This window comes from Pungitius pungitius, chromosome 10 (genome assembly GCF_949316345.1).
Source record: "Pungitius pungitius chromosome 10, fPunPun2.1, whole genome shotgun sequence".
NCBI classification, from domain to species: Eukaryota; Metazoa; Chordata; class Actinopteri; order Perciformes; family Gasterosteidae; genus Pungitius; species Pungitius pungitius.
In genome coordinates, this window is record NC_084909.1 from 7412013 (window position 1) to 7438897 (window position 26885).

The 26885-nt window shown below is 41.4% G+C and overlaps 1 protein-coding gene and 1 long non-coding RNA gene across 3 annotated transcripts in view; one reads left to right on the forward strand and one right to left on the reverse strand.

Moving 5' to 3' along the window:
- Nucleotides 1–12871: 12871 nt before the first annotated feature.
- Nucleotides 12872–16257, reverse strand: LOC119228821 (uncharacterized). 2 transcript variants are annotated; one of them, XR_005121554.2, is made up of 4 exons: nucleotides 14775–16257; nucleotides 14105–14238; nucleotides 13674–13792; nucleotides 12872–13062 (listed from the first exon to the last, which is right to left on the reverse strand). It is a non-coding gene; the product is annotated as an uncharacterized LOC119228821 (long non-coding RNA). The 2 variants fall into 2 exon arrangements; XR_005121553.2 differs by having other exon boundaries at nucleotides 14105–16257.
- Nucleotides 16258–16771: 514 nt separating this feature from the next.
- The window catches only part of LOC119228450 (potassium voltage-gated channel subfamily H member 7), a 30253-nt gene continuing 20139 nt past the window's right edge, over nucleotides 16772–26885 (forward strand). The window contains exons 1-2 of the mRNA XM_062564848.1: nucleotides 16772–20817; nucleotides 21169–21399. Coding sequence (XP_062420832.1) covers nucleotides 20742–20817; nucleotides 21169–21399 — 307 coding nt within the window. The 5' untranslated portion in view covers nucleotides 16772–20741. The remainder of the gene's footprint in view (nucleotides 20818–21168; nucleotides 21400–26885) is intronic.

Here is a 26885-nt window from a genome sequence, read left to right on the forward strand (position 1 = left end):
GAGCCGTCCCATATGAATATGGCCAGAGTCAAAACCATTGTCCTAATTAGACCGACATGCCTCCGAATGTGAGGGGAAACTTAGTGCAAATGGATAAAGGTCTTTCAGCACTCTGCCACTGGCTGTCTCAGTCCCTTAATGTATTACCACCTGCACCCGCAATCAGCACAGGATCATTTAAATGACTGCGATTCAGGGGAGACCGAGCACCAAACTGGTAGGAAACACACGAGAGGTGATTTAAGATATTGGCTGTAATGAAGCTGACCGTTGGCAGGTCTGCTCAGAATGTGATGGAGGAAATTAGGGGCGGGAACAGGTCATGGACGTACATATGCCGAGGGCACGGCAGCAAAATGAAATGCAGAGTAGAAGTCCACAGACCAATGTGCTGTTTACTCCGTGTCAGGTAAACATCTTCATGGTGAGCTTTGGGTGTCTGTAAAGATAATATAATCAATGTTTTGTGTTTGTTTTCCAGCAGCTAGAGCATATTGTGGTGTTCCCTTTATCATCACCTCTGACTGCTTTCTTCCCCAAACATCAGCCCACCCTCGTATGGACTCCGAAACGAAACACAGAGAAAAAAAAATGACTTCGCTGGAGGTTGAAAATAACAGATTTTACTCTTCATTTATATATTAACAATAAATGACACAAAACAAACCCAGAAAGTAATAATGAAAAGTGTGCTGCGGAATTAGTTTACTGAGTGTGAGTAACACCCGATGGAGGCAGAACATGAGGAGATGGAAGACAGGCAACATCTGGGTACGGCTTCTCAGACTGATAGCTGCTAACTGATCCCTGTGATTGTGATTGACAGGCACTGACCACCACTCGGCTGGCCCTGGCTTCTCCACACTGCTGAGCACAGCAGGTAGTGTGAAGGCTCGCTGAGATTCCCAATAAAATGGACATTACGGGGAAAAACAACAGCCGGCCTCGCAGAGGTGAATGTCGGGCACGTAGCACTCCTCCATCACGAAATGTACCAGGGTTCACTGACTCTGCACTGTTTCAGGATTGCAGAGCATGGAGCCACACTCAGGCAAACATCTTATTGAAGAAAAAAAAAAAAACTAAAATATTTGGTGCAACGAGATCTCACCCAAACAAAAGAGTGATGGTTAGATAGCACAGTAGCTGTGTTAAAGATACATCTACATTCGAACTAGGTTAAATAAAACAGAGAAGATTGCTCGCTTTTAATTCATTGGACAGGTGGAGCTGTTAAAAGCATGCTTTAAATAAGTGTTCAGTGTTTGCCCTGTTTCCAAAACAGTTTCCAAAAATGAAAGCATATCTATATTGTAGGTTACATAAGTGTCGTCTCTATCCGGTAAATATTCCCATGAGCAATGAAAATAAAGGCGCAAAGCCATTTACATCCCTAATTTTCACATCCATTTAAGAGATGAATGCTTTGATACCATTGCAGTGTTTATCTGCCGTCTCTTGGGATTCATTAAAGTGAACACTCCTTTCAAAAGATAATCTATTGCTTAATTAAACTTCCCAAATATGAAATTTGAACCAACATAGCTAAAGAGAAGTTACTGCTTTGTCATTCCCTCATTTGCACAATATTTTAATGAACAAGTTGCTAAGATATATTGCTATTCACATGTAAATAAAGTTTGCCCTCAAGCCGTTTTGATTTGGATTATGTGTGTTTTTTTTGTTCTGAAAGAACCTCCCATGAACAAGAAATGCAAGGCTGCGGACTGCTTAGTAAATTTCACAGCTTCTAGTTCTGAAGCACATCATTACAACGTGTGAAATTTTAATCAGAGATGTTGTGAGGAAACAGCGATCAGCCAACGAACATAATTAATGTCCTCTGTCATAGAGATTATGATGGCAAATTTGAATGTGTAAGTGTTTTAAAGAGCAGGGGGAAATGCATTAACTAAATTACATAGCATGACATGAATGAGCCATCATGCTTTTCTGTCAGTTTATGTATGCACAGATATCCTTTATTACATAGGATGCCATTACTTCCCATTTAATTGAACAGCGTTTTGTTTGGCACAGGCCTAGTGAACTTTGCATTAGCCATGCATAAATTATATGCATGGCTTCCTCATATGTGTCACAATCACGGCAGATCTGCAGAGGAAGATGCAACGCATGACTTGAGTGTACATTGAATATACATTTAACTAAGATGAAAAGAAAAGAAAAATGTGTTATGTACTGAAATCATTTTAAATGTTTGCAGGAAGATTACGATGGTAACTGGTCAAAAAATGTGTTTATAAAATTATTGAATTGCTTTATTGAGGCAGACCTTTACTGTTGCCATGACAATGTGTTTTATAAGGCTCACTTGCTCATTAAAATGCAAATTGTGCATATGCTTTTATTTTCCAGTACAATAATCCAGACTGTTTATCCAATCATCAACTTCACTATGAAGACAAGCCGGGGTTTACAGGGTTCTGCTGCTAAAACCAGCCATAAGCAGAGACACATGTACCCACTTGCCCTTATACACACACACACACACACATGCATAAACTCAGAGTAAAAATAAGCATGCCCGACACACACATAGATTGATATAGTTTGAAGATCAGTCTAAAAGTACTCCAAATATTTCAGATTTATACTTGACTGAAGCACAATTCAGCACTCATTGTCTCAAGTATAATATAGGAATATATCTGTATACCATGGATTCATTTATTCTTTAAATCCTCTACAGTAGGTTACATATTAGGAAATACCTGGATACTATTGTATCACTAAAAATCAACGGCACAAGTAAACGCTGGTCCAATGCATAATCACACGCAGAGAGATAATGCTGCTAAGTTATCCCAGTGGTCTCATTGTGGTTGTCACTGATGTCGGTGTGTGTGTGTAGGTGTCGGTGTTTGTTTGTGCGTGTGAGAGAGAGAAAGAGGAAGATGCTGAAGGGGAAGACTGTCCACCTGGCACCATGCCAAAGAGTTGCCAGCGCCGTACTCTCGTTTCTGTCACCAGCGTTTGTTTCAGCAGCCTCACAATCAATTGGAATGCGGCCCCTGAAATAGAACTTGGCACCAGACTCGACTCCTCTTTTGTGCCTGCTGGTCAATGCTCAGACAACGACGCACGTCGCTCATGTCACTCTCCAATTTCCCCTTCTTGCAGGTTAAGCGGGGCAGACAATTAAACACATTTTACATCACTGGCCTGCCAGCTTTGAAAAGGATGATGCCTGCTGTACATTAATTCACTCTGGAGTTCTGCTGGGTGGTCGTCCGTTTGTTAGTCCATGCTGATGAAATCAGAGGGGGGGCTGGGTTGGTTTGTTGAACACTTGCTGCGAGTGAGGAGAACCGTAAACTGCATTCACTCTAATTTACTTAAGACGGCACCGAGTGAGATCGACACCCAAGTACAATGTCATTAGTCCATTGGATACACTGTCGGGATGGGTGGGATGTGCGTTGCGGATGTTTCCTACAATGCATGGAACAGTGGATAAACAGCCCCCCAGCAGGAAAGCTGCAGACTCACAGACCATTGCGTCAGCCCTCTGCATGATGCCACGTGTCCACCCCCCCCAACTAATCAAGGCCGGCAGCGGGCAAACAGATTCATCGCTGGCTGGGTTAAACAAGGATAGAAACACGTTAGCGTCACCTTTGACTGATGGAGAGAAGTTACTAGATTGTCGCTCCACAATTGGAACAGTCTGACTGCGTATCGATTTGTGCTATAAAAATCTTGTTTTCTGTCTGCGCTAGTGAATCAGGTGTGACCCCCAGGGTCAACAAACGCTTGCAGCTGGCGTGTGAGCCAACTACACCCATGCGTTGCAATAGCCGTGCCCCCCGTCTTGTCATTTCTCAGCCTGCCCGGCTTTACTAATTGCCGGCAATCAACGGACAATATGATGGGGGCTGAGAGAGGTGGTGGGTTTCTTGCCGTTTTTTGGCTCCAAGGAGGAAGTTTGAGGCTCCCGGCAGCCAAAATCTATCAACAATGAATGTGAATTGGTCAGCAGGAGTCTGTGAGTTACAACGTGGATTAATTGGCGTAGGGGGATCCAGCATGGCCAGCGCCAGATCACATTAAGCTGACTCAGTAAACTTCCATAAAGGCAAAGCTCTTGCTACAGTGGCTGAATGACACTAGCATGTAATTTAGCTTACCGTCTTATCTGTAAATCCTTCACTGAAAGGACATTCAAATACGGATCCAACAACATGCATTTACTGGAGAAACTGGCCTCTAACTTGGTCTTTTACAAAAATACGCTAATAGTCTGCGACTAGCTGAAGGCAACAAGGTACACAATATGTAGGTGGAAGAGTTTAACAACAACAATATTTTGTCGGTCCCTTATGCCCACTTTTTGCTTTAATAAGCAATGGAGACATCCGGTGTTAAATTGTTTAATCTTTCAGTAGTATATGAAATCCATTTGTTTGTGGGTTTGGAAGATTACCATTGAGAAAGTAATGACATTATAACAGGTGCCATTATCATCATTTATCTTTCTGACATTTAAAGACTCACTAAATGCCAAACTGTTCCTCAGAGACAGGAGCTTGATCGTGTATGCGATGAAACACTTTTAATTACAGCATCTCTAAATCCGGATGTCTAACCTGCAAACTCATGGAGGCATGAACATAAGCTCATGAAAAGTGTGTGAATTACCTTGGTTACAAATAAACTCGTATGATGCTGCAAATCGTAAAATGTTTATTTTCCATTTGATTCAAGATCTTTGCCTTTGCCTGAACAAGTCATCGTGCTGATCCCATTGCAAGTGCTTTGGAAGCCATCACGTTCATGAGAACAATTGGCTAATGTTCATCAGTACGCCCGCTGAGACAGAGGTCTGCAAGTGTGCGCCTGTTTGTGTGTTTGTGCGTGGATAGGCAGGGAGAATGGAGTAAGTTAAACAGAGAGAGAGAGAGAGAGAGGGCATAACAGAATTAAACAGCTAGATATAGAAAAAGGGGGTGGGGGGGGGGGGAGGGGGGGGGTGGCGTGTCTCTGGAGGCCTCCACACCAGTGCTCACCCTGCTGCCAGGCACGTTACGCACACCGGAGACCGTATTTACCCAGCAGCCCCAAAGAGGCTCGGGCCCCAGATCTTATTTACTCAGAGCCCAGGCAACCATCAGGTGCTGAGGGGATCCGGCCAGCAGCAAAAGCAAATACCCCCCCCCAACCCCCCCCCCCCCCCACCGCCCCGATCAAAACCAACCATGGAGGAAGAAAGGGGCGCTCAGCCAAAGTCCTGGTCAAGCACCAATGTTTACTCTTTGGTTTGAAGGGGTCTATAGACGGCTCCATTTGAAGAACTCCAAATTGACACGCACACCCTGCACCCCCCCCCCCCCGATAAGAAAGTAAAGGAAAATCAAGTGACCACCGCTGTCTCATATCCATATGTCTAGAGTACCTCCGGTAATGTGGACCTCTTTCGTCTTTTAAACCAGCGCTGCCACCGGTCTTCAGGATCAGTCACGGTGTCGGGGGGGAAAAGAGAGATGAAGACGGGGGAAAAAAAAAAGCCCAGCTAATGACTAGCTCTTATGCATCAGTGCACTTACTAATGAGCTTCCAGGGAGAGGCTGGCAGAGCCAGAGCGAAGGCTGAGCCGGGATGTGAGAGGCCTGGGCCATCACTTCCCCGCTGTGATCCCTGCCTTCCCCCTCGCAAGGAGCCTCGGCTCCCAGCCACTAATGAGTGTTAGAGGGAGAGTCCAAGCTCCCGTCCACCTGCCAGCCTTCAGAGCCCAGCCTGCTGCAAGACAGTAGGGGTCAGGCGCATTCCTGAGCTCTTAATAATTTACATCATATTGATTTCCTCACTGTTAGACAGTCTCACCTGCATGGGCTCTCACTCCCACTTTCTCCCTCTGAAATGAGCAGATTACGCCAGTGAGAGCAGTCAGAATGAGCCAAAAGCATGTGACTTTGCCCTGTCTCCAAACAAGATAAATACAGCATTTAATTTAATAGATTTTGACCAATGTCTGTGTCAGCGGGGGGACACTGGGCCCTCTGTGTATGTCAACTACTGGAGCATGGAGACTCAGATTGTATTTATAGTTACAGACCATAAACCTTGCTGCACATAAACCATTTTGCACAAGGAAACTCCAAAATCATCTTTCAACTTTCTTTGACATGCTTGAAACAGATGACACCAATTATCCCTTATTTGCATTCAGTACCATGCAAAATTTAAATTCCTAAACTAAAAAGGCGGAGCCAAATCAAAAGGTACAAAAATGTAAAAAATGAAAATAAATTATGCAGTTTGAATTCTACTTAACCTCTAATCAGACTCAGAGAAGGGGACATTAGTATTCTCCCTTTGTCAAAATGATGATCTGTATACTTAATCCTTTAAATATTAATATGCTTGGAACAGAGTTCTCCTTACTCTGATTCATAATTCAAATGATATGAATGTTACATAGGTATGCCACCATTTCCCCCCTCACAAGAACAACTTTCTATCATCTGTGCCACACTTAAGAATGACTTTTAACACTGTCCACCTTTCTTCACTGGAGAGGCCACTTCAAAGTATACTACTCCCTAACACTGATTTCTCACTACGAAGACAACCAACTGTTCACCATATTTATATAAATGTGGTTATCTATCTATCCAATCATATATCCATTTATCTATATAGATCTATCTATCTATCTATCTATCTATCATACATATATCTATGTATCATACATATATATATATATATATATTAGGGCTGTCAAATGATTAAAAATTTTAATCAAATTAATCAGAATTTTCAGTGGATTAATCATGATTAATCACACCTGAATCCTAACCATTTTTTCTTTCTGAAATGCATACTAAAGATAAATAACAGGACACAGATACATAATTATCATAATTATCATCATTATTATTTTTTACATAAATACATGTTATTGATATTTGATTTTTTAATTCATTTCAGAAAATAATCAAAGCAATGTTATTTGACAAGTCACAGACTGATTTCCCTGCATGGCTCTAGAAGGGTCTCGAGCCTCTGCAGTTTATCCCACTCTGCTGTGAGTTTGTGCTCCTGATGGTTCAGGGCTGCGATGACCAGACATGACCAGACATGTCAACCCTCCCGATGTTTCAAAGCCCCTCCCGAAAATCTCCCGGACCGACCTTTCTCCCGATTTCCACCCGAACAACAATATTGCTGCACCACCCGTCACTGGGCGCGCCGTTTCAGACCGAACAATAATAAAGGTTACACCTTGAAGTCGAGCGCGGCGATTAGAACGACTGGCGCTGCAAAGAAATCCGCTACCACCCCCATTTCAGTGTGAAATATCCCCATACCCGGGAGGATTTAGATCGCATTGGCTTCCCTTCCTCCGCATGTTTCAGAACAGTATTACGGGTCTCTCCGATGGTCCTCTACCTCAGCGCTGCTCTTAGCCAAGCTCTGCTGGGCGGAGCTTTTTTTCTCTGTTCTGCTGCGCGAGAACGGGGAGGGGGGGGGGGGGGGGGGGTGCGGGTCTCTGGCGCAAACGACTTGCTGAACCTGACGTCCTGACATATGCCTGCAGGTGGCAGTAATGTGTTGTATAGGATGAAGTGCATTCCCTAGAGGAAGAGGCACTTTACTGACCTGAATAATTTGTCACACTGCGCATGCGTGAAATGCGTCAAAAAAATTGACGTAATTAACAACAAACAGCTGATTAACGCCGTTAACGCGCTATTTTTGACAGCCCTAATATATATATATATATATATATATATATATATATATATATATATATATATATATTTATCTATCATACATACATACTGTATATCTATCTATCCATCTATCTTATCTATATATATATATACATTTATCTATCTAACCTCGGCTGTCCGTCTCTCTGTCGGTCCTTCTGTCCATCCACCAGTCCATTCATTCATCTATCTGATGGCACTGGGTGTCTCTGCAGTTCTAGCCCTGCGTCTGGCAAGTTTAGGCAGGTTTAAAACCTCCCCCTGTTAATTCCCAGTGTGATAATCCAACACCACAACACCCCCCAGGTTCAGTCAGGTCACGCTGTGAGTATCAGCCTGACACTTATAACTTCAAGAATGAAATGAGTGTGAAAGTTGCTGCAGAGGGTTTGTTTGCATGCATGTATCATGACCTGAAGCCTCTTTCTTCTATATATATTGACACAATACTGCAAATGTCATAAAATCTTTGGATTTTAAAGGATATTATAAAAAAATAACTTTTTTGAAATTGACCAGAAATTCATGAAGAATGTCATGCAGTCAATCATTTAACCAGAGTGAAACTTGTAAACGTTGACTTTTCATACCATGGTCAATACTGCCCTCTCCTGTTTAGCATGAATCCCAACAACACAGCTGTGACCCAGACGATTGACCCCACTAATTTGTCTCATTCATTTTTATAGAGCACTTTATGTGATTCTTTTATTCCAATTGATTAAAGACAGAACATAATTATGGCGCAAGGACAAACTATTCAATATTGCATATTACATCTGGCAGAGGAATAAACCAACAAATTTATTTCAAGTTGTGTACATGTTCATCAGCTGGAAAAACATAGATATGACCACACTACACATTCTAACATTAAAGGCCAGGTTTAATCACGCAGTTACAGAAACAAATGTGTAAAAATAAAGTATTTTAAAGCATGTTTTTTTTTAAATAATATACAGAATGAGTGGTTATTACTGGGGGCAGGGTCCATGTCCTTTTGTTTCTAGAACTACTAGGATTATTAGGATGAAACAAGGACAATGTGCATTTAGCTGGCTTTAACATGTCCGTCACTTGCTTGCTTGATGTGTTGTGAGTGATTTCAACCAGGCCAGAAGAGAGATTGTGATCGAACACGTCCCTGCAAATACATCTACATGTAACTTGGAGCAGTAACCACATGATGTCAGCACAGAGCCATTTATTCCTGCAAACACCGTAACTGCATTTCCTAACTTGCAATTTCATGGAAACCGCCAAAACATGTGAAAGATTTAAAACCCCAGCATTAAAGTTTGGTTTTAGGTTTCAATGAAGTTTAGCAGATGTTAATGAAGTGTAACTAGTAATAGGAAGAAATCCATCTTATTTCAGCTAAATAACTTAAATTTGATGGTCTCTACACCTAATTGAGCTTATGCCAAGTAATTTATTATGTGTTTCTTCAGCAAAAACTTTTGTGTGGCTGTTTGCCCCAAATCACCAAGACCCAAGCATCACATATATATACTGTATATATGCATGCAATTAAATATACATGCGATGTAATATATGTGAATCCTACCTTTCACAGGCTTATACCTTCAAGTGTGGTAGTCTATACCACCTGCTTTCAAAATTATTTTAGATTTAAACTAGCAGAACCTTGCACATCTATTGCATTAGATTGCGTAACCAGGTTCTCTCTTTGTTCCAATCAACATAAGTTTGGACACACTTTCTCACTGAATTGAATGTGTCCAAACCTTTGACTGGCACTGTATTCTTTAAAGAAAAAGGATGAAGGCTCATAACAAATAATTGCATCTGCATCACCAATCCTACAGTGGCTGATAGAGAAGATCAGAGAGAAGTCTGTTATGGCTCACGGGAATATTCATTAAAAAATGTTTAGGCAGGCTGTTTTGATGTGTAAAAAAACAAGCCTGTCTCCTGTGAGTAAAAAGACGAGCAGAGCAAGATTCAACGGCTCATGTTCTTGTCCTTAGTCCTAATGATTCATGACAGTTATACAAGCATCTGCTAGTGTGCTGGCTGCTATCTATTGTGGGCTTTCGTGCAGCTGTCTGTTTCAATGACAGCACTGCCCAGTCCCACAACCGTATACACTTCATTCTAATATCAACGGTTAAGCATTTCTCACACAAATTATCAGTGCTGGATGGGTTGTCTGTTTTGAGATGCAAGGTCACGTTCGTGTTAGTTAGTTTGGATGTGGAGAATCGGTTTTGATTGGCTGCCCTCGAGAGAGACACATGTCCCCCATTTGAGCTGCGCGTGAGTTTAAACATTATACACCAAACTTGCCTCAGCACGTTCACAGCGACATGAAGAGAGACTGCACAAATTTCTCAATCAATCACATTCATAATTTCTGAATTAGCCAGCTAAACTGGTTTCTTTTAATAAATGTACAATCCCAGTGCATTTTATATTATAGCGTTCACTTGATTCACAGGCAGGGCTTATTTATGATGAAAACATGAATGAGAATGAATGAAAATAATACCATAAGCCATTTTTGTTTTTAGCCAGGGCCAGCCATATCCACTTGGGCACACCAGTTTCCATGGTAACCTCTGATCAGAGAGGGGATAACCGAAATGAGGTAATCACCCCATTGAGCCCTGGCAGCAGATTCACTGGTAGTAATGAACTGCTCATCCTAAAACTTAGCCAAGATTCTTCCACAATAACTGTGAATTGCCATCTGTTGATGAGATCTGGTTTTTAGATCTCTGTGAGAGACTCGCAAAGTCTATTAGGGACATTTTATAATAAATATTTGATGTTGATAGGGGTCATTTTCTGATTATTGGCACATTTTGAAGTGAGAAGGTTTAGAGCAGGAAAGGCATCTCCATAATTTATATTTTGTCAAGTATATGATTGGATCTGACTCACTATCTGCTTCTAAACCTAGTGTTTGAAGCATCAAGTTAGCCTTCCATGAATATATATATTTTTTTATTGTCGACATTTCAAATTTCACTACATAAGTTGACGTCTACCTCTGCTGAAAGGATTCTGCACATCAGAAAGTAATCAGTGATTTGTAATGGTGTTCTTTTTGTAAGTGGTACAATCGGCAACATTAAAATGATCCACGAGGTACTGTAAATTGTTAGTGGGTCCAGCAGCTCTGTGTTTTGCACATCATCCGACATTACACCGCCCCTCAATAACTTCTGTTTAATGATGTTCGGCTGTAACCTTGGAAAGCCATTTCCACAGGAGGACTAAATGTGATACTGCTGATGACATCAGTTGGAAAGACAAAGACAAAGTTTTGTTACGCTCACCCTTACTTTATCAAAATGAAAGTGATCATTAAAGATGAATGTTTGTTCTTATCCTCATTATTTTTTGGTCAGATAATTTGAGAGAAATTATATCCAAAACCAGAAATAAAACAGCATATGTTCATGTGCTTGTTTCCACCCCAATTGTATGCAATCTGTGGACATTATTTCCCCTCAGCAGGATTTGCATAAGCTTTATGTATCACAACTAATTCTCCTTCTACTGCCAGTCATCTAAACAACAATGGATGGCTGGCCTACAAAAGCTGTCTGCTTTGTGATGAATCACCCCTCACAGCTTTGAAAAAAGCAAATGGCAAAGCAAGCCATGCACGCAGCAGTTCACTGTCAAATTATTTGTTAGCCTATTTGTGGGCACCAACATATGGTGTTTTTGCCTGGGGACTGCAGCTGCATTTACACGGAGCGAGCACCAGTTACCTCACGGCCATGACCCAGGGTCAGGTGCTCAAGTATTTCTGGCTCTTCAAATGAGTGTAAACATGACACCTGCCGAGTCAAAATCATCCCTGATGACGTTCTTTTTTTCGGGCATGTACTTAAATCACATTTTTCACTCTTTGTGATACATCTAACATTTTCAATAGTGCACACGGGACAAAGCGCTGACCTCTGCCAGATTAAATTATATTGTGAAGTCACACACTAAGCCCATTTTTTTTTGCACTGTTTTTTTGTGTCATTGGGGGCAGATGGTGAAGAATGTGTGCGGGCGGCATATGGGGTGATCCACAGCAGCAAAAGCAGCAATAACACTCCAGTGGATTATTCTCCAAGGCCCATCCATAATGGTGTACATGGACAATGGGTAAGCCTTGTTACCGCGCCTCTTGGGTGTACGTGTATCGGTCGCAGTGGCAGAGAGGGTAGGTGAGAAAGCGAGAAAAGGGAGAGACACAGAGAGAACCACACTGCCGTGAGACCTGGATTAGGCTCTGCACACTGGGTGCCGCTATGGCTGCTGCGTTTTTTCTGATTGCTCTAAATACTGAGAGATTATGTGGAATGAATGAATCACCAAGTGAATGAAAAGAAGCATACAGTATGATAAAATGTTAGTGCTAATGTTCTTGTGAAGCTGGTTCCTTTACTAGTAAAGAAACTAAAGGCTTTGTTTTATAATGTCACCCTACTGTCACTAAACATGACAGGTTTATTTTAATGCAAAAATGGTGTTCTGGGAGTCTCTGCAGGAACAGATTCACTTTGTTGATTGCAAGGGATTTTTTTCTGGTACATGTGTCTGGAGATGGGTGGTACACAAAAACACTGGGATCACTCAAAGATGAAAAGATTGAAAACTGACATTTAGTGGCGATAACAGATCGAGGAAAATGTCTCCACTACAGACTTTACAGAAAGGCCGTATTGGGACACAGTGGACATCCTGTTGGGGGCCGTTCTATCACTCCATTCTGCAGTCTTCCCTTGTGGAGACTAAATAACTATCGCCGTGAAGAGTGATTTATTCATACAGATTACCTTCCTGTGAGGTGTGCTAGGATTTATTCAGCCATTTAGTCCAACTAGTTTCCTCTGCTACGTCCTTATTGTCTTTACTGATTACAGCTCCTCCTCTTCACTTGATTCTAGCCGAGGTTTCAAAGCGGTTTGGTCCATACATTGAACGGAGAAGGACGAGGTGATCTGTTGCTGCAAATATTTTCAGTGTTATATGAGAAAAATTTGTTGAAACGTTTAGTAAATTATTTTTACTTTTGTGTTGATCTTTTTATTCATGTGAAACAGAAAGGAGTTTGGGAAATAAGAATGCAATTCAACACCGATTTAATCAGAGCATTTATTTAACTTCCCCCTGCGTCATGCAGCTGGTGATAGAGGCATTTACTGGAGCATGTTGAACACTAAGCATACAGTTTGTCCAAAGACATCCAACACATTGGACAGGGGGCCTTCAGCATTGCAGCTGAAGTTCAGGGACCAGAACAGCAGGCTGACGATGACCACGCGGTCCAGTCAACTCCAACCTCCATGTGGATCTGCAGTTAAAAGGGTTCAGGTTAAAGGGTCTGTTCAGCCAAAGGTTTAAGTTCTTATGGTCAATATCTCTACAGAGCTGAGTCATTTTCAGTTAGTTATTTATATTTTAGAATCTACCAGAATATCACTGGATTTATAACTTCATTGGATTCTGGATGAATATGAACAGCTATGACATCAGAAAGAGATGGATTACAAGCCCAAAGAGCCGAGGAATTAATATATAGGGAACAAAGAGCTAGGATGTATAGTCATCTCCCTAAAACACTCATTTGATCACATTTTAGCAAGTGCCCATGATATGCAGACTAAAAATGTACAGGCCTCTCTGTTACATTACATTACATTAAATGTCATTTAGCTGACGCTTTTATCCAAAGCGACGTACAATAAGTGCATTTCCACATAGAGATACAAACTCAGAAGAACAAGTAACACGAAAGTACATTTTTCTGTTGGTTACATTATGCTTCTGATACGTGCACTTTGAAATGAACCTTCCCGACATTATTCAAAACTTAGTGTAATGTGAGATACGGTTCATGTTGACATTTTCCCATGTAGAAAAGTAAGGTCATAGTAAAAATAAAATGACTGAATTAATTTACACCTGTACTGGGTCCTGCTGTGCCTCGTGTTCTTGGAGACTCCACAGTTGCGGGGTGGACTGGTTTCCCTCCGTACGTAGTCGCAGCAGGTCCAGCCATCCTGGATAACCTGAAGGTGTTTCTGTACGTGAGGAACAAAGCACCAGTGCAGCATAGAGATGAGTTTGTCAGGTTGAGAAGGCCTTCTCCCTCAAGGTAAAGATGGAGTAAAAGATATCAAGTACACCGTTATAAACATCTCTCCAAACCCTTTCTATCCTGATGGGGAAATAAAAAATGTAGTCTGCTTACAATCTGTGTTAATCTTAGACTGAAGATACTTTAGAGAATCTCTCCTTCAGACTTCACAATAGAAATAGAAGGTATAGAGTTAGCACTGTTGGTATCTCATCAGATCAGAATAACCAAACAGATAATGACTACTGTCACTTACCTTGTAAACGTGTGCGTGGTGCATTCAAATGCCAAACCACCATTTGGTATCCAGGGTTGGGATGTTGCTGCAGAATTTGAGTCCCAGTTTCATCCAAACCGTTGTCCTCTAATGGAGTTTATAGGGCGTGGACTCTGGTCATCAAAAACAACAAGACAAAAGTCAGAAGAGACAACAAAAGCAATGTGACCTGACTCACAGTACAAATATCACATGTTGGTCACAAGTCAACATCGATCTGTCTTAAAGTGCGGTTTAAATTTGAGATTATTTTAAGAGACTGTGTGTTCCTGTGTTAGTCTGAACCCAGCTATGTGCTGTAAAAAAAAATAGAGCTTTAACCTGAACCTGCTGCCTAAATACATTTGGCCATATCCATTTTACACGCAATTAATATTTCACTTGTTGAGTTTCTGAATGCAGCACCATCATAAGGGTCAAACTGAAGCAGTTTTGCTTAATTAAAAAGGTGCAAAATCGGACCACATTCAACTTTATTTAATTAAGTAACTGGGTTGCAAATTATCTTATATACTGCAAAGTTTATTCCATAGCAACTGTGTAAAAAGTTCATAAAACTTACCATCAGTAAATATTACGTGCATTTGCAAAATGATATAAAGCTACTTTTAAAAGATAGTAAATGAAACCAGAAAAAACACTTCATAACCTCATTCCGTACTGCAGCATCCTCCGAGCAGCTGCGCCATGTTGACCCCAAAGGAGAATAAAATATACGACGGACGTCCATCGTATCACCACTGTTTGGTCAGCTTCCACATCCACGTCTTCATTCACTTTATCCAGCAGAAACTGACGCGTGTCTTTCTTAACGCGCTTCTCTAAATCGTTTGCTAACGATTGCAATTGATTTGAAATGGTTCGTAAATAGCATGTAGCCAAATGCTAACAGCTTCTGCCGAGGAGCGAACTTCAAGACAGAAAGAGTAGACCAGGAGCGTCACACTCCTCTCACCAATCCTGCTTCAGACAGAGGTTAGCACCGCCCACCTCATTAGCATACAGACACACGCATAAATATATGCGAAAATGTAGGCGAACAGAAATGTAGAAATAAATATATGATACAGACCCATAAATGAATACATGAATAAATGTAGGAGAACATACATGTAGAAATAAATAAATTACCTTTTTTATTATCAACTTATATTTATTTATGGTTACATTCATTTACTTATTTCCACATTTATTTCAGCATTTATTTTTTTATCTTCACATTTATTTATTTATTAACCTGGCTACTGTTTCACTCATCATCGTTACATGGACGTGTAGATATAAAGTATCTCAAAATGATTTTGTCTGAGCTTGGCTCTGTCAATCACTTCTCACAAATGGAGCTGTCAAGATTGACGTAAAAGAGTAATGAGTAAAGACCATGGTTACGGTTCACTGCGTTAAGGCAGAAAGAAAATAGCAAGCAAGAAAGAATTTTTACTGAAGGGAAAATTGACAATTTTTTTCCAATTCAAAACACAATTTCTCTCATGCGCATCCTGTGTTTATTTTTTAAGATGAGTTTTTAATGAGGCTATTATTCATGGTAAAGGTGCTCGGATAACTCTGTCTTGACATGCAATATCGAGGGGTGAGGTAATAGTAGGGCTCAGCAGAGGCTGAAGCCCAATCCTATTTTTCCTCCTAAAGCCGTTGCCCCTGAACCCTCAGCACTTCATGACACCACCTTGCTAGTGGAGGGGCGAGAGATGCACGGTTTGTAAATGGTGTGAAGTGGGACTCGGACGGAACTTTTCTGCAACATGTCACCATGACAATGTAAAAAAAGTGAGTTGATTTCAAATAATCTGCGTTTTTGTTTTCCATCTTCAACCCTTAAAGTTTTTTGAGTAAATAAAATTTGCCAGCCAGAACCCCCATATGCAGACCTCTTTGTTGACCTTCCTTTTTTGCATTTCCATGCTTCCACCGGTTAATCCCTTGAGCAAGGCCTAGGAATGCAGATTCACGAAAGAGTTCATGACAGCCTTCAAATGCCTGCGCGAGAGCCCCCAAACAGTCGATGACTTGACAGTCGGACAGCCCTAAACCCTTTACAGGAGCGCGCATCAAAGTCCGTGAGTGTGTGAGTTTTGAGATTGGGAACTAATCCCAATCTCCGCACTCACGAATGCGTGCACATTTAAAGTCCATGGGGGTTTAGGGCTGTCCCACTGTCAGATCGCTGAGAGTTTGAGGGCTCTCTCGCAGACATTTTGAGCCCTTTGTAAACACTGGGTTTCTGCAGACTTTGTCCAATGGAATTACCGACAATTTTTTTCAGTGACGTGTGGCGTCTCCCACTCTCAACCATGTGATGGGCGATGTTGAACAGCGGGTCAATGAATGGTTGAAGCCGGAGACCTAACAAACGGTAAACAAAGAGGACGGTAGATAGGTGTTCACACTGGCATATTACATTTGCACAGAAACATTAATGATTAAAGATGAGGACAGGAAAACACGTGTACTGTATGCAGAGGGGAGAAGGCAGAGGTTATTACACCTCTTTATTCATCTAATATTTCATTTTGTAATCAAAGGGGTTTTGACAATAACAAGTAAATAGATTATTGCTACCCTACCAGTAAATAGAATAGTTCGATTTATTATTATTATTATTATTATTATTTGACTATTACCTCTCGTCTCTCTAGGCCAGACTGCAAGACATTGGAATCAGGCAGTAAATACACATAGTTGAACATAGCATATTCTGCTTTCCCATTGCATCAAGAATTTAGAGCCTCTCAAACTCAACCACATGATACAGTAGGTGGCGTCATTCAAACCACTTCTGGCTTCATGGCTTTAATGGCGAACATTGGGATCGGGCCTATGATTGGCCCGTAGACACTGAAATATAGGCAGAAGTAAAAGTGGTAAGCCCAAGCTTTTTTCAATAAGGAGACTTCAAGAGAACCAGACCAGAGCGTTTTACTCACTTTTAATTCCTCATATTTAAGTGATGTGCTCATAAAATAGCCGATCCCAACTGTTATCTCCTTTCCTGTACATTGCACACCAAGTTTAGATATAGTATTTTATCATGCAAGGTTGCATGATCAAATATGTATATATAATAATTACTCCGATACATTGAAGAAGACAAATAATTAATGGTCAAATCAATAATTTTGTCTCCACTTCTTTAGATATCATATACATAATTCATGCCAAGGGAGATCTTTGTTTCAGATGTAATTCCCTGTATGACGCAGATACATTGTGAGCTGACAGAGCATGCTGGAGCAGTTGCACACTACAATGTGCCTTTACCCAAGGGCACACGGCTCTCCATGGGATATTATCTCCCCTGTGTGCAGCTCTCAGTAACATCACCCATTGCTACCCTACCAGTCAGCATATATGACAGTATTAATCAAGTATGTTTCTACAAGTGCAATACACAAAACAATGATATTTCTCGCATTAGTTACTATACTCTAACAGTTTTGAGTTCCAAGATGCTAAGCTGAACATTCAACATTCAATTTACCAAGCAAGTCATGATCTTCAAAACCTAATTGTTTGTGAATAATGGTTTCCCTCCAAAAGGTTTAGCTGTAACTGTGTTGTGAGTGAAGGAAACATCCTGAAAATTGGCTTAATGCAAAAGGGATTTAATCAAACACAGCAGACAACGTACAGTGGTCTGGTGAGACCCGTGTCTCTGGGTTCAGGGGGAAAAGCACTCCAAAATATTTAGCAGAAAATGCAATCCCAGCCGACGTTTGAAGTTTATCAGTTCAGGGCAAAACAAGACATTAGATACCGCAGAGTGTTTTTGCCCCAATCTCCGGAATTTTTGAAAGATGGAGAGAAAGCAAATCCTGTGCTACTTTTCATACACACATCTGCAGCTACAAGCTTAGAGTAGAATGCAACAAAACAACACGCCACCCAAGATGCGCAAGTATTGAACTTAATACATATTGTATTAGGCCTGCCAGGTTGACTATAAGTACAATAAGGCATAACATTATGGGTGGTATCTGGTTAAATACACAAGTCATCTTCATATTCAGGAAATGTGTGTGTACAAGTGCCTTTATCCTATGTGTCCAGATGGGTGAAGACCTCGAGCTCAAATAATGTGGCAGATGTTTTAAGACTGAAAGTGGGGTTTTGCATTATGCATACCTCTTTTTTCACTAACAGACCGATGGCTGTGGTCTTAATGGATTGGACATAATTATACAGTGGGTGAAATAAGTTTAAACACGTCACCATTTTTCTCAGTAAAATGAGTGCATTACTTTACTGTTTTCTTTGAGACAACAGTACCTGCTAATTGCAGGTCTTTTTGAACGTCTCCACAAGTGGTCCTTGGCTCTTGGACAACTCTTCTGATTATTCTTTTCACTCCTCTGTCAGAAATCGTGCGAGGAGCACCTGGTCGAAACAAATTTATGGTGAAATGATTGTCTTTTCCGTATTATGGCCCCAACAGTGCTCACTGGAACATTCAGAAGCTTAGAAATGCGTATAACCAATGCCATCTTTGTGTTTTGCAACAATTAGGTTGTGAAGGTCTTGAGACAGCTCTTTGCTTTTACCCATCATGGGACATGTCTTGTGTGACACTTTGGCAATGAGACCTTTTTGTAGGCCATCAGTTGGGACTGAACCAGCTGATATCAATTTGCACTGACAAGGGTGTGGATTGCTTTTTAATTACTGATAGTTTTCAGCTGTTGTCTTGGTCTTCCATAACTTTTTGAACCTCCCTTTCTTCATGTGTTCAGTACTTTTTCCCTGTGTAATTTCCCATTTTTACACTTTATTTATGAACTTCTTTGTTTTGGTTTCTTTGTATGTATGTAATACTTGGGTTGTTACCAACATCTGGTGAAAATGTCATGTTGATAGCTCCTTTGGAAATATATTTAAAATGGTGACGTGTTCAATACTTATTTCACCCGCTGTATGGTTGACATGGAAACCTTCATGAAAGAAAGCCTACACGCTTCCGCCCTGTTTCCCAAATGTTAACGAGCAGGTCAAGTGTACTGCGAGCAGCACCACGGACAGCGTTTCATTGAAAGTCATTTTTATGTAAAGTCGTGTGGACAACTACTCCAACGTGTGGGATTCCCAAAATATTAAATGCTTATTATTTCATCCATCAAATCAGCTGAGTGGTCACAATAGCTTTCAGTCTCCTACATTAACCATTATGCATACTGCTAAGTTAGCAACAGTTTTGATATTTCTACCATTGAATCAAAGGATGGCTTGGAATATTAAAGTGTTGTTAAGCCTTGGCTTTCATCACCTGAATTGATCAATCTTTTCAGCACCATGGACAGCAACTCCAAGGAGCTCATGGCATCCAAATGCCCGAACTGAACTCTGGTTGCTCCCGAGGAGTGAGGATGGACAGCAGATTTTTGCAAACTCTGATCGACTATCTCAGATACGCCCTTGCAAGATAAGATCTCATTTAAAGCAATAGGTTTGTGTGGGAAATTACATTAACCAAGCAAGCTTACAAACATGTTAAATTGTTCAACACTTTAGAACTACTGGGTTTTGAGAGTAACTAACCAACTGACATTTTAGACAAGCTTAATTGCAATTTCATGTCCGTCATTAAAATGCAAAACTGCTACGTAGCTTAGCATGGATAGGTGGTAGCAGCTGTAGCCTGGCTCTATCTAGGGAATTAAAACTCAACCAGAAGTTTTAAAGCAGCCTAACAAAAATGTAGCCGTTACCCCAGGTAAAACCATGAATTGTGTATTGACACAGTTGAAAACTCAAATTGCTGCACCACAGCAGTAAATTTAGACACATAAAGCACACAAAACATGGCTAGAAAAAAGAATAGTACAATTAAAACACAAGTTACTGCATGCTCGTCAGTTAGTCACAGGGCTGTATGTGTGGAAACAAATTCATTACAGAACGGATTTCGCTTTAAACCCACAGTGCCTGTTCAGAAATATGACGTGGCGTAGTTTAAATTCACTCACGACGGAGAGGCTACAGAGAGCTTCGGTAGTATGAGACCGCGCGAGCGCAGCGTGGCTCACCACCGTGCGTTGGAAAGTGCGCGGTCGCTGAAATGACTTGTTATTTCTAGAAGGAAACAATATACCGTAGGGCAAACACGACTAACACGCGCGTTTATGTCCCGATAACGCATCGCCTCGGTGCACACCAAGGCTGTGCTCGTGTCTTTACCCGAGGTGGAGGGAACTGCATCCCACGGGAGCAACGTCACTCCCACCGGCGATATCAGCCGCTGTCTGCTGGACGCGCCGCACACAGCAGCGCGCACGCAGGGCGTCAGGACCCGCATCCGCGCTCCACGCGAAATGCTCCGCGAGCACGACGTGACTCGAGCAATCCTCCCCGATTCCGTGCGTCTCGGCCGAGGAGGCATTTACAAGCGCAGGTGTAAAAGCGGGGTAAAAGAACTCCTCGGAGAAGTGGGAATACGGTGATTCTAGAGAGAGAGAGAGAGAGAGGGAGAGGGAGAGAGAGCGCGCGTCGGGCATGGTCCGCGGCAAAGAGAACGTCACAAAGAACCAACATCTGTAACTTTCGGATTTCTTCTCGTGAAGGTGCTTTTTTTTACTGGAGATCGTGGGATATTGTATGTGTAAAAATGCCTGTTAGAAGAGGTCACGTTGCGCCACAAAACACATTCCTCGGAATGATTATTCGGAAATTCGAGGGGCAGAGTAAGTATTTTTCCTTATTTTCTATTGATGCTACCTGATAGACCACAAAACAAATGTTTTGGAAAATTAAGGGAGAAATTATGAAGTAATAAGTGTGATGCTATTTTTTTGTAGAGAAAATAAAACATTTTGGCATTTTTAAATTGCAATAAAAGCATTATTTTTTGTTGGTAGACCTTACTTCATAATAATGCAAATCTTGGCCAGATGTTGAGTTATATGAGATTTGTATATTTTTCTGTACAGTGTCATTGAGCCTAATCAACTTTGTTGCTGATTGCTTTTATATGTAAACATGATACACCCACATGAGCGTACGATGCATATAGTCTAGGTTTTCTTTATGTGCAGATCGGAAATTCGTGATAGCCAACGCCAGGGTGGAGAACTGTGCGATTATATATTGCAACGACGGCTTCTGTGAGATGACGGGCTTCTCGAGACCGGACATTATGCAGAAGCCATGCACCTGTGACTTCCTCCACGGCAACCTGACAGACAAGGAGGCCATCGGCCAGGTGGCCCAGGCTGTGTTTGGCTCCGAGGAGCGCAAGGTGGAGATCACTTACTACCGTAAGGATGGTGAGTACGTAACCCGGGACATCTCTGTGGCTGTCGCCGAAGGCTCGTTAGGCCGAAAGGGTCGATTGTTATGTTAGTCCTGAGAAAGCACCTACGGCAGCTCCTCACTCTGTCCATCACTCCCTGTCACCTTGTTACCAACCAGCCAGAGTCAGTTACAAGATGTGTTTCAGATTCTGTCGTTACCCCTGACAGAGGAATAACAGGGTTGGCGGTTAACTCCTTGTGCAAATGGAAGCCAGAAGTAATTATGCTGTCATAGGTAAAAGTAAAGAGATACATATAGACCAACTTTGATTCATAGCGTAAATTATTTAAGAATAATATCCTTGTAAAGCAAAAAAACAACATTACATTAGCATTATATGCTCCATAAACATCAACTTTAAACAATTTCCCATTAGAAAATAGTTTTTGTGGGCTGGTGTAAAGACCTCTTGTTTTTTTGTGTTAATGCATTACAGAAGAGGTGTGTGACAGTAGCTCGGTAGGTGACACACGGATTTTGTGCTTTAATGGACAGAGATGGTGCTGGTGAGACAGAGCTAACTTGTAAAGTTCACTATATTCTCTTTAATTTATCAAAAATACATCGCAATTTTTTAATCTAAACACCCTCACGGAGCATGTCAGATTCATGACGTACATCTTTGTTGCAAACCTGGGCCAATCTTTGTCCCAGCATGAATGGTGCACTGCAGAAATAGCAACCCTGAGTCAGAGAGTGTTAGAACAAAGTTATCGCTTTGTCCCAGGATTGGTCACCTCCTGTTATGCTTTTTAATGGCCAACATGACATTGAACAGAGTCAACCTAAAAAAAAACTAGTCCTATAGAGAATCATAACCAGACCAGGCTTTTTCGCACCAACATGGATCAACATTTCTGTTTTTGTGAGGGATATTGTTTATCATATGATATCTCTATCATAACTGCTCAATACTGTACTCAGACTTCACTGTCTGTCTAAGCTGGAAAATAGTTAATATCTTATTTAATCATAATAAGCCTGGGGTTTAATTTTTAATCGTGAGTTTGATCTGATTCTAAGCCAAGGGTAGATTGTTGATCTACAATCAGTGGCCATGTATTCTTTTTTTCATGTATTTTTAAGCTAATGAGGAAGAATTCAAGAACCAGCTGCCACCCTTCTGAATGAAATTGTTTCAGAAACCTGCAAGACACTTACACAAGACCCTCTGGGGTATGTTTGCGAGGGCACGAGCAGCTTGACTTTTGACACGTCGAATTTTAAAGCAATTTAATTCAGCCTGCCGACTCACACGTGCTGCACGCCATTGAAGCATCATGTGCCTGTTATGTTTAAAGCGTGGCGGAGGAGAGCTTCAAAAAAAAAACTTCCAACACAATCATTCTGTCTCTTCAACCCCCCCCCCCCCCCCCATCACACCCCCCCAGCCCCCTGGTGTGCATTGCAGCTTCAAGACACAACTCTTAATACTCCTCAAAGGAATTTCCAGTGAGCGCGTGTGCTCATGAATAAAGATGTCAACGCAGACAGTGCAGTCAGGGAATGAACAGCTTACAGGGTAAATGCATTTAACTGGGACGGAGAGGCACAGTCCACATGCTCCCACTGCTGTGGGAGAATGAAAGATTCATGGCATCCTTGAGAGGGACGGCCATATTGATTCAAGTCACTCTACAAATTGAAGCTGATGGGCTGAGAGCGGATGTACGCCGTCTCGCCTCTCTCACCCTTATTTCAAGTTATCGGTCCTCATGCAAATCACATAATCCCTCATATTAAACCCCTTCTATTTTCTATGCACCTACTGTAGATTCCAACTCACGCAGGCATGTTCAAGAAGAACGTAAATGTTGGTCCATTCCTTGTTCTATTTCTCCCTTTTACACAGATGATGCGGCCACTCATTGAATCACGATCCACTGACATGCCTTAAATGCTGTTGTCTGAGTTATCTGAGTTGAATTATTCCAATAGGACACAGTGTAGGCATTTTGTCCTCTCACATCAATAACTACAATGGAAAAAGTAAGTTTGGGATTTGTGGTGGCCTTGTCAAAACAGGAGCAACAAAGCTTTGGCTTTTTCACTAAAAGAAGGTAAACAGTTAAGCTGCTTAAACGCTTTAACATTAAAAAGTAGTGGAACATTGTGGACTGTGGCACCGCAGCAAAGGCCTCCACCATGAGGACACATTAATTCTGTCTTCCTCTCTAGGTGAACAACCAAGTGGGGTTGTGAGAGAAGGTATCACAGGCACAGTCCTCCTCCAGCAATGATACATAACTAATGAGATAAATGCTTTACCTTGATGGCTTTGTAAAGCTATCATTTTCCACAGGGTGTAATAATACTTTGTACCTGGATGAGTCTTAACAAAAGGAAGCTGACACCGTGCAGAGAGAAGTTAAATGGAAAATGGCACCATTACAGTGGCGGCTTAGCTAAGCGTGCTGAATGATCTGGGACATGTGGTGTGCGTGGGTGCAGGGTTTCATAGGTGACTCCCCACCGAGGGGACGGACGGCCGGTGGGCCTCTGCTGACGGTTCAGTGGCAGGGGTCCCTGCAGTGGACAAGGTGTCCCGCAGGACTCTTGGGTTACAGCGTTCCAATTTAGCACATCCATTGTTCATCAGGCCCAGGCCTCTTTGGTGTTTTACAGTACGAGGTGAAACACACACATAGCTTTCCTAATGTTCCGTCTGCTAGATCGAAATCAGCTTGTCCAGCTCGTCCAGCAAATTCAAATCTGCCTAATGGGGATCGCCATCTGAAAAGTGTAGATAACATGCTATCACTTATTCTCATTTCAAAGAAATGACACGGATATAGTGTCATTAGCAAACGTTTGCATATTTATTTTAATGTGTGGTCTGCTGGCATTGCTTAATTACTATTTAATTATGATGTGAAACAGGTTTATTGCTAGCGACGAGCAGCAGATGGAGTGTTGAATGCCATATGAGTACAGGTCTAACTTTGCATTCGACAGGAATGTTCATACACCGGCTATTTTTATCTCATGGGATGTACTGGAGGTGGTAAGCTAACGGTCTTCTCTGTACCATCTGTGCTTTTCTTTTAATCAGTCACTCTATGTTAACCTAAATTTAATTTTAGCATCCATTGCATTCAGTCCACCAAGATTTACGCCAAATTAAACAGAAGAAGAGATCACAGAGCTATACATCATGAATTGATAAACGTAAACACCAATGAAATGCAGTCTGAGCAGGAGAGGCTAGTTATCCCAGACGGCTCTTCAGACACTGATTGAAAAGGAAATTAGGCCAGGCCGAGTAGCCTGCAGCAAAGAGGCGAGATGTTGCCACAAGGCCCAAGGACTCTAAACAAAGGGTGAGCTTGCATGGCCTTTCGCAACATGCCCCAGTCCAATTGGCTATGCCTCAGTAATGTTGCGTATTGACTTAAGCAGAACAGCCCTGAACAAAAAACATGTCAGATTCCATTATACAAGACATGCTAACAGGCAGTAGTCTGCGGCTATGCTGTTTTAAAGGTCCCGTTGGGAATTGTGGTTTGTAGAAAAAAACAAAAAATCAGTCCTTAACTATATTAGTCATGTTTCTCCCTAAAGCAGATCAGCTGATGCAGATTAATGAAGCTGCAGAATATTCATTGAATAGAAGGCTCCAAGTACGAAATTGCTTCTCTTTTTTAAATAAAGGAAAAAAAGAATGTATTGTGAAACTTGCTATACTGCATAAGTGAAACAGCACTACTGTATGTATTGTATTCATGTGTCATCATCAACTCTCTTTGACCTGTGAGTCATTATTGTAAGTGTCCAAATGATCACTTGAATAAATAATTGATGATGGAAATAGAATCTACAGTAATGAAATTTCCATTGTGAAAAGGGAGCTACTCTTAATACACTGCCCATTCATTCAAGCACGTGGTCATAACATTTATTGGCTCACGGGGGAAATACTTTACCCAAAGGTCACGGAATTAATGGGAGAAATTGAACTACCGTCAATGATGTCAATGACCCCGTCCAGCAGCTACGACCACGTTAGAGAGACATGATGTCGTGTTGCTGAGTTGACTGATGTAGAAGAGCGAGGTTGGATAGCGTGAAACCCAAATGTTCAGTGGTTTTCAGTAACGCTGTAGGCAGCTTACATGTGTACATACTGTGTAATGGGGTCAGACGTTAATCGTGTCAAATGTAAAGGTTGAGAGGGTATTGCAAAGAGCTCGTCAGAGGATGCAGTCAGGATAGATTTAGAAGCACATACACATGGAGAAAAGAAATCCCCATTTTGAAAACGACGTATGTCACATTTAGGGGAATAGAGCGCTGCGCATGAATAAGACCAATTTGAAGTGACGTACAGTAAAACCCATATAAAAACTTCCCACGTTTAGTTACAACACGAAACAAAGTTACCGTGTACAGAGGAAATGTTACATATTTGGTGTTACATACAGCGTGTTCGGAGTCGTTTTACACTCAGCATTCTCAACAGGCATCATTTTGTCAAATCGGAATTCTACTTGATTAAAACCAAGACTATCTTCTGCTCTAATTGAATTGAAACAAGATGTATACTTATTTAAAATATGAATGACCAATGCATGCACCTAAATCCAGAGCACTTAAAATGCACGCGGTCTGCCTCGACTTAGGAACGAGCCACTGGTCAAGGTTTGCTCACCTTTACCGCAGCTCCACACAGTGGTAAACAGTAGTTTGCCTATTTAAAGATAAAGAGGAATAAAGCCTCTTGTGTGCGTCTTTGTTGAATAGTTGGTTCCAAAAACAGTTTGGGTCTCTGAAGCTAATATTCCTGTTCATGTCACACGGGATGGACCTGTGTACAACTCACTTATTTAGATCACATTAAGTCGTTTATACATGTAGTTTATTAGGGCTCGATTTGAAATGCATAGCTGGTTTTCCATGTATCATACAGAAACCTAATCTTAGCCAATGATGTTTTGTTCGGGCTCGTGGTGTGAATGACATTATTATGGATCTCATTTAACAACACTAATGGATAAACTGAATGAGGTTAATGTCACGTCCTGTTTTGTTTTGTAGTTTCCTACCTCTTGTGCCCTTGGGTTAACTTTACTTTGGTGTCTTCTCCTGTGATGGATTGTCCGTCGTGTCCCTGATTGATTCCTCCTGTGTCCAATCAGCTGCACCTTTGCAGTGTATTTAAACCATGTGTGCCTCTTGTCAGTTCATTAATTGTCGTTGTACTGGAACTGGAATTAAAATCATGCCAAATAAATCAAAACGTCTGATTTATATAATCTCCCCAACCAAAATATCACCAGTAGCCTCTTAAGCTTTGTTGGAAGTCAAAATGAAGATGAATTACACAGCTGTTCCTAAATCAATGACAGGGGCTGTCTTTTTTCAGGTCATAAATAGATCTGCAGATCATGTGACGTACCGTCACGGATATTAGCTGGAGGAGAGAAAAGGACTCCTTTTTTTATTTTGTAAAGAAATTACC